This window comes from Ipomoea nil, unplaced genomic scaffold, assembly GCF_001879475.1.
Source record: "Ipomoea nil cultivar Tokyo-kokei standard unplaced genomic scaffold, Asagao_1.1 scaffold3384, whole genome shotgun sequence".
NCBI lineage: Eukaryota > Viridiplantae > Streptophyta > Magnoliopsida > Solanales > Convolvulaceae > Ipomoea > Ipomoea nil.
This window is the reverse complement of record NW_017619812.1, coordinates 1,479,100-1,487,882: the sequence shown is the minus strand read 5'-3', so window position 1 is coordinate 1,487,882 and position 8,783 is coordinate 1,479,100. Positions and strand designations below refer to the sequence as shown.

Genomic DNA, 8,783 nt, shown 5'->3' with positions numbered 1-8,783 from the left:
ATTGGCTCTCTTTCTGAACAGTGTATGGTGTATGCCGCACTAACTGTCTGAATGGGCGGAGCCCTTTACTAGCTAAAATTACAAGGCAATATATATACATTTGTGTATATTTTAATAGGTATAATTGAGGAGTGGAGGGAAGATCCTAAGTGAATGATGTGAATATGGTCAAGGGGACGGTGACATTAGTTTAAGGTTTGCATCAAGCCTTACGTCAACCGATACAACAGAATCTTGAAGTTGACTCTCGATCTCCATTTTAAATCTCATGCATTCTATATATATATATACACATGTGTAATGTGCATTGCCAGAACAACATTTCAAGAATCAAAGCCCCCTCCAAAAAAAAAAAAACTGTCTTTTAACATATACATACAACACAACTAAACAGAAGAAATAATGGAGGGGGGTGACATGTTCAGAGGCGGCAGCTCGAACGTGTGGAGAAACAGCGGCATGGAAGTCTTCTCGTCCCGGGGAGAAGGTGAGAACGAAGAAGAGGCGCTGAAATGGGCGGCCATTGAGAAGCTTCCGACGTATCTTAGAGTTCGGAGAGGCATTTTGACAGAAGAGGAAGGGCAGTGTAAAGAGGTGGACGTGAAGGGGCTCGGGTTGGTTGAGAAGAAGAATCTGTTGGAGAGACTTGTGAGAGTTGCAGAAGAAGATAATGAGAAGTTCTTGTTGAAGCTCAAGCAGAGGATTGACAGGTGATCCAGTTTCACAAATGGATTCTTTCTTTCTTATGTTTTTAACGTTGTAAAAACAGAAATTTTAATTTGACAATGTTGCAGAGTGGATATTGATCTTCCCACCATTGAAGTCCGGTTCGAGCACTTGAATGTAGATGCAGAAGCTTATGTTGGTAGTAGAGCACTTCCCACAATTTTCAACTTCACAGTAAATATGCTAGAGGTAATAATTGATGATTGAAATCAACTTTTTTTGAGTTTCTGGGTAATCTTAATCTCTCTTGATTCACTTGTTTTTCCATGATTCTTGAAGGGATTCTTGAATTCTATTCATATTCTACCAAATAGAAAGAAACCATTGCCAATCCTCCATGAAGTCAGTGGAATAATCAAGCCTGGAAGGTAGACAAACTCATATTGAGTATATAATATATAAACACAAATGTACAATCTATCTATCAGCTTAAGCTCAGCTTTTAGTTGAGATGGAGCACATGCTTCAATTTGGTATCCCAACTATCAGCTTAGACTTTTAATTGAGATGGAGCACATGGTTTGCTCACATTCATTGGCCTGCAAAAATGTTACAGTTTCTGAATCAAGAAAATCTTTTTTTTTTTGCAGAATGACACTGCTTTTAGGTCCGCCTAGTTCGGGGAAGACGACGTTGTTGTTAGCCTTGGCTGGAAAATTGGGTTCAGATCTAAAGGTAAAAAGAAAAACACAAGACAAGACAGATTAAACCATTCATGGATTTATGCTAATTATCTAAGGTCTCAGGTTTCTGGGAAGGTAACATACAATGGGCACGAAATGACAGAGTTTGTACCACAGAGAACCTCGGCCTATATAAGCCAATATGATCTCCATATAGGCGAACTGACCGTAAGAGAAACTCTAGCATTTTCAGCAAGATGTCAAGGCATTGGACCGCGTTATGGTCAGTGAGAATTTTAATTTGCAGGCTGATATGATTAATCTGAGCAGAATTTTCGTGTGTTCTTAACCTTTTTCCTTGTTTTCTCTTGGCACGGGTGAAATGCAGAGATGTTGGCTGAATTGTCGAGGCGGGAGAAAGAGCTAAACATTAAGCCAGATCCAGACATTGATATTTTCATGAAGGTGTAGATATCTTTAACTGCAAAAAAACAAAAAAAAAAATGCAGTTTTTGAGTTTACTTTCTTCTATGTTGTGAAGATGTGCAAGACTGATGGGTTATGGTATACAGGCAGCTTCGATCGAGGGAGAAGAAGCGAGCGTCGTGACAGATTATGTTCTCAAGGTAAGGATTCATCACAGCAAAAACTGCAATTTAATTGGGAACCAAAAATGGAAAAAAGATTGCAGCAGAAGAAGAAGCATTTAGTACTGTCTGATTGTTTAAGTTTTGCAGATTCTCGGGCTCGAGGGCTGTGCTGATATCCTTGTTGGAGATGAAATGATCAGAGGGATTTCGGGGGGACAGAAAAAACGGGTCACAACAGGTAACAAGGAAAGCAAACTAAATACTGATAGCGAGACTGCACATTTATTATTTTATATATTATGCTAACAATATGATCACCTGCAATGCAGGAGAGATGATGGTTGGACCAACGAGGGTGCTGTTTATGGATGAGATATCGACGGGTTTAGACAGCTCGACGACTTTCCAGATAGTGAACTCTATAAGGCAATCCATCCACATTCTCGAGGGAACAGCTGTGATCTCACTGCTGCAGCCTGCACCCGAGACTTATGACTTGTTCGACGACATAATTCTTCTGTCTGATGGACAGATTGTGTACCAAGGCCCTCGAGAGAATGTAGTCGAATTCTTCGAACACATGGGGTTCAAATGCCCCGAGAGGAAAGGAGTAGCTGATTTCCTGCAAGAAGTAATCCTAGGATTCCTAGCAGCTTTATAGTACCTAAAGTTTTTGTCTTTTAAGGTTTCTAACAGGTTGTTCTTCCAGGTAACATCTAGGAAAGACCAAGAACAGTACTGGGCACGTAGACACGAGCAGTACAAGTTCATCACTGCCCGAGAATTCTCCGAAGCATTTCAGTGCTTCCACGTTGGTCGAAAGCTAGGCGACGAGCTTGCTGTTCCTTTCGACAAAGCCAAAAGCCACCCTGCAGCCTTGACTACAAAGAAGTATGGTGTTAACAAGAAGGAACTCTTGAAAGCTTGCATTTCGAGAGAGTTCCTTCTAATGAAGAGGAACTCTTTCGTCTATATATTCAAGATGATGCAAGTAAGCATTATCAGAGAATCAGAGATAATTCCCCAGTGCAAAAGATAGAATAGTAATCTAACTTTTTCTGTTTTTTTTTTTTTTTTTTTTTTCCAGTTGACACTAATGGCATTCATATCAATGACACTGTTTCTGCGAACGAAAATGAAACGGGATTCTGCAACAGATGGTACCATCTTCATGGGTGCTTTGTTTTTCGCGGTGATCACAACAATGTACAATGGATACTCGGAGTTGTTCCTCAGTATCTTGAAACTTCCTGTCTTTTACAAGCAAAGAGATTTCTTGTTCTTCCCTTCGTGGGCTTACGCTTTGCCTACCTGGATCCTCAAAATCCCAATCACTCTAGTAGAAGTTGCAATTTGGGTGTGCATGACTTACTATGTTATCGGATTTGATCCAGATTTTGGAAGGTAAAAAGATGCTTATCAACTCCAATTCCCATTCCATTCTTAAAAGAGCATAATAAGCACAATATCAAGAAACCTATTATAAGTAGAAATTAAATACTTTTGTTATACGTATTAAATAAAAGAGCATAATAAGCACAATATCAACTCTCTCGAATTGATTGCAGGTTTTTCAAGCAACTGTTCCTTCTGATATGTGTAAACCAGATGGCATCAGCATTGTTTCGGTTCATTGCAGCACTGGGACGGAACATTATAGTTGCCAACACCTTTGGATCGTTTGCGTTGCTGACAGTTCTCGTGATGGGTGGATTCGTTCTATCACGCAGTAAATAGACCCGCCTTGAATCCGTTTGCATACTATTCTTTAATTTCCTACTTTCTTGAGCTGATATTCTGATAATAAATAAGCTATTTATCTGTTCAGATGATGTGAAAAAATGGTGGGTGTGGGGTTACTGGTTCTCTCCTATGATGTATGCACAGAATGCTATTGCTGTGAATGAGTATCTTGGCAAGAGTTGGAGACATGTAAGTTCAAGAACTCTAAGTACTGAGATTTCGATTTCGACTTGTGGGAAAGGGCTTATGTGAACTTGTATTTTGCAGATTCCTTCGGGTTCCAGTGAGCCGTTAGGTGTAACGGTTTTAAAATCTCGAGCTATCTTCCCTGAAGCGCGATGGTATTGGATTGGAGTTGGAGCTCTTATTGGATATGTGATTCTGTTCAATTTCCTATTCACAGTGGCTCTTACTTACCTCAACCGTAAGCTTTCGTTTACCTGCATACACTTTTTTTTTTCTTTCGATCGAGTTTTTTCAAGGGAGGATTGTTGATCGAATGGTGTTTTGGATGCAGCTTTTGGTAAGCCTCAGGCTGTTCTATCTGAAGAAACGTTAGCCGAGAGGAATGCCAGCAAACGAAGGGAGCCTATTGAATCCATTTCTGGTAAGCTGAGCCTAAAACTTGTATAGTCTCATTCTGCATTGGCTTATAGTTAAGAATTGCTGTTGATCTGATATTCAGAGAGGCGAAATGATGTCCTGAAAAGTGCGTCATCACGGTCAATATCATCGAGAGTAGGCAGCATAAACGAGGCTAATCCGAAGAGGAGAAGAGGAATGGTTCTTCCGTTTGAACCCCATTCGATAACCTTCGACGAAATCAAATATGCTGTGGATATGCCTCAGGAAATGAAAGCTCAGGGGTTTACAGAAGACAGGCTTGAGCTTTTGAAAGGTGTGAGTGGTGCCTTTAGGCCCGGGGTTCTCACGGCCCTAATGGGCGTAAGCGGTGCAGGTAAAACCACTCTCATGGACGTCCTGGCTGGTCGAAAAACAGGCGGATACATTGAAGGAGACATCAGCATATCTGGCTATCCTAAGAAGCAAGAAACCTTCGCTCGGATAGCAGGATACTGTGAGCAGACCGACATCCATTCGCCTCACGTTACAGTACTCGAATCCCTGCAGTACTCAGCCTGGCTTCGGTTGCCCCCAGAAGTCGACACAGAAGCTAGAAAGGTAAAAATTTCACTGCAGAAACCTTGAGACTTAGTTTGTGTTAGTTAGTCTTTTGCCTAGTCATTTTGTCTTGTGTAACTAGTTTCCTTCTTCTTCTGTGGATTGTTCTCTATTTATTCACTTTGTTAGATGATGAATAAACACATTCAGTTCTAACTCTCACATGGTATCACAGCCATTACTCTAGCGAGATTTTTTTTTTTTTCTAAAATGGGAAGGTGTGTGTGTGTTGCAGATGTTTGTTGAAGAGGTGATGGAGCTTGTGGAGCTAACACCATTGAGAGGAGCACTCGTCGGATTGCCCGGAGTGAACGGCCTGTCAACCGAGCAGCGCAAGAGGCTCACGGTGGCTGTAGAGCTCGTGGCAAACCCGTCCATAATCTTCATGGACGAGCCAACCTCAGGGCTCGATGCTCGGGCTGCTGCAATCGTGATGAGGACAGTTAGGAACACGGTGGACACAGGCCGGACTGTCGTCTGCACCATCCATCAACCAAGCATAGACATCTTCGATGCATTCGATGAGGTCAGTAACTCAGAACTATGCAACATAGTTATCAACTCAAATAGTTTCAGAACAGACACTTACTCACCCTATATGCTGCTAACATAAAACTGCAGCTTCTGCTGCTGAAACGCGGTGGGCAAGAGATATACGTCGGTCCAATAGGCCGCCATTCGTCACAGCTTATCGAGCACTTCGAGGCAATTCCCGGTGTCCCGAGAATTAAAGATGGCTACAACCCTGCAACATGGATGCTAGAGGTCACTTCTGCAGCACAAGAAACTCTCATTGCCACTGATTTTGCTCAAGTGTACAGAAACTCGGAACTTTTCAGGTATGACCAAAAAACATTCTGGGAAATTAAAACCCCAAAGTTCATAGCATTCACCACTGAAACTTGATTGGAAAACAATTCAGGAGAAACAAGGCATTAATCAAGGAATTGATGAGTAAACCGGCCCTGGGTTCAAAAGATCTCCACTTCCCCACAAAGTATTCTCAGTCTTTCTACACACAGTGCCTGGCCTGCCTCTGGAAACAACATTGGTCATACTGGAGAAACCCTCCATACACAGCAGTCAGACTAATGTTCACAACATTCATTGCTCTTATGTTTGGAACAATATTCTGGGATCTGGGCTCAAGAAGGTATGCATATATGCACATATATACGATTAGGATCAAATGAGAACTATTCGTGAGAACTGCGAATTACCTATTGGGCATCTTGTTATGTCTGATTGTGCATTCACGCATAACTGATTTTGCATATGGAAGCACACATTTTTATAATTACGATTGTGCATCTGTAATGTCTGATTGTGTATCTAGAAACACACATTTCGATAATGCATGATTGTTCATTCGTGGATAACTGATTGTGCATCTAGAAACACATATTTCTGTAATGCTTGATTGTTCATTTGCGGATAATTGATTGTGCATCTAGAAACACACATTTTTGTAATTACGATTGTGCATCTGTAATGCCTGATTGTGCATCTAGAAACACACATTTCTGTAATGCTTGATTGTTCATTCGTAGATAACTGATTGTGCATCTAGAAACACACATTTCTGTAATTACGATTGTACATCTGTAATACCGATTGTACATTCACGGATAACTATTTGTGCATCTGGAAACACACATTTCTGTAATTATAATTGTGCATCTGTAATGCCTGATTGTGTATTTGAGGATAACTGATTATGCATCTAGAAACACACATTTCTGTAATGTTTAATTGCCCATTCACGGACAACTAATTGTGCATCTAGAAACACACATTTTTGTAATTATGATTGTGCATCTATAATGTCTGATTGTGCATTTGCGAATAACTAATCGTGCATTTTAAAACACACATTTCTGCAATTACGATTGTGCATCTGTAATGCCTTATTGTGCCTTCGCTGATAACTGATTGTCCAAATCAACTCTCACATGAGTAGTTTTCATGTGATCCTGCCCTGTATATTAGTGTCTGATATATCCTGAATCCTTTTTTTTTTTTTTTTTTTTGCAGAAGAAAGCAGCAAGATGTATTCAATGCAATGGGTTCCATGTATGCTGCCATTCTGTTTCTTGGTGTACAAAATGGATCATCAGTTCAGCCAGTAGTGAGTGTTGAAAGAACTGTGTTTTATAGGGAAAGAGCAGCTGGAATGTACTCTGCTCTGCCTTATGCAATTGCCCAGGTACCCCATCCCACCCAAAACCCAAACTAATCCAATTAAATTTCGATCCAACTTCATTATTCAAGGTTCAAGATTTAAACTTATACTATACAATACAGGTTGTGATTGAACTGCCATACCTATTGGTGCAAACAATCATCTATGGCGTGATAGTATACGCAATGATCGGATTTGAGTGGACAGTGACCAAATTTCTATGGTATCTCTTCTTCATGTACTTCACATTGCTGTACTTCACACTGTATGGCATGATGACGGTGGCCGTGACTCCCAACCACAACATCGCCGGCATTGTTTCATCGGCATTCTACGCAATTTGGAACCTTTTCTCCGGATTCATCGTACCAAAGACGGTAAGTTATCATCATGGTTAGTTTGATTATTGTTGAGTCGGTTGGACAGATGAAGTTGACTTTGATAGTTGTCTATTGATGTTCTTAGTTTGAGCTAGTTAGCTATAAATAACTTAATTTTAAAAAAAATATATATGTTTAATGCGTCCACGTGGTGTGCATACGCCCAGCCTGGTGTGTGATGTGTACACGCCCAGCTGGGCGCTACTGGTGCGTGCAAGGGAGACAGCTTCCTTTTTGCGGTGGGCCCCACTAAATTTGATAAAAATCAATGCTTCTTGCAACACTCATTTTATTCTCTTTCCACTCTCTCCTTCCTCCACATAAGCACTATCACCTCAAAAACCTATCCAAAAAAAAGCAAAAATCACTACTGTGATTGCCCTTAATGTTACAATATAAGCTTCACTCAAAATACGTGCCTTTGGATAGCGGGGCGTAAATCAAAGAAATAAGTTTCGCTCCATGGACAGTTCAATTGATTTCTAGTGGTAGATTGTGAAGAAAGACATGAGTCTTGACGGTCCCACTGTGGGAGTTACACCCAATGTAGTGGGCTCTTTGTGAATACCAGACACTGGTGCTACCATCTAATGAGTCATTGAGTCAATGTGATTTATTGTTGCACTATTCTATCAAGTCAGGGTGTGAAAGAGTTATGGAGCGAGAAAATTTCACCTTTCACAGACAAAGATATTAGTTCATCTAATAGTTTTTTTTTTTTTTTTTTTCAGAGAATTCCGGTGTGGTGGAGATGGTACTATTACATCTGTCCAATTTCTTGGACGTTGTATGGAATGGTTGCTTCCCAGTTCGGAGACGTTAAGGACAAGCTTGTGGACACTGACCAAACAGTTGAAGAATTCATAAAGACATACTTTGATTTTGATCAAGATTTTGTGGGATTTGTTGGTGTTATTCTCGTTGGATTGTCTCTTCTCTTTGCCTTCATTTTTGCATTCTCAATTAAGGTTTTTAACTTTCAAAAACGATAGACTTTACAGCTTCAAAAATAGGAGATCAGAAAAAGAAAAAGAATTTTTTGTTTGTTGCCAAGGAAAAAAAATGTATATTATAGAAATTTTTTTTTTTTTTATATTTAGAGTAGGGTGTTGAATCTTTATTTTCTTTGGAAAAAAATCTAGAATAGTCCTGTCTTGTATGTAATTAATTACCTACACACTTGGCTATAAAGAAAATTTTGTCATTCTCATTCTTACATAGTAAAAGAATAGATGTATGAGATTTATTTATATTCAAATAAAAATATAGTGACATTTTTATAAATGTTTTATTGAATCATTTAGAAGCAAATCAATAGCATAGGTAAAATAAGCATCACTCTAGGAAAAATTAACAT

General features: G+C 39.8%; 1 protein-coding gene across 1 annotated transcript; it reads left to right on the top strand.

The window, feature by feature from the left end:
- The first annotated feature begins 435 nt into the window (after positions 1-435).
- Positions 436-8,504, top strand: LOC109170946 (pleiotropic drug resistance protein 1-like). Its single transcript, XM_019320079.1, has 22 exons — positions 436-710; positions 795-915; positions 1,006-1,094; positions 1,317-1,401; positions 1,473-1,632; positions 1,738-1,814; positions 1,922-1,975; positions 2,087-2,177; positions 2,269-2,570; positions 2,649-2,930; positions 3,027-3,343; positions 3,508-3,668; positions 3,768-3,871; positions 3,950-4,106; positions 4,200-4,289; positions 4,368-4,864; positions 5,100-5,390; positions 5,486-5,703; positions 5,787-6,017; positions 6,899-7,070; positions 7,169-7,423; positions 8,158-8,504. Exons 1-22 carry the CDS (start codon positions 460-462, stop codon positions 8,416-8,418), a joined length of 4,266 nt encoding a protein of 1,421 aa, XP_019175624.1. The 5' UTR covers positions 436-459; the 3' UTR covers positions 8,419-8,504.
- Positions 8,505-8,783: the final 279 nt, after the last annotated feature.

Bases quoted from the DNA above. Each gene is read 5' to 3' on its own strand.
- LOC109170946 (XM_019320079.1), top strand. From the start codon at position 460: ATGGAAGTCTTCTCGTCCCGGGGAGAAGGTGAGAACGAAGAAGAGGCG. The intron at 1,976-2,086 runs GTAAGGATTCAT...TAAGTTTTGCAG, and splicing joins TGACAGATTATGTTCTCAAG to ATTCTCGGGCTCGAGGGCTG. The intron at 4,865-5,099 runs GTAAAAATTTCA...TGTGTGTTGCAG, and splicing joins TCGACACAGAAGCTAGAAAG to ATGTTTGTTGAAGAGGTGAT.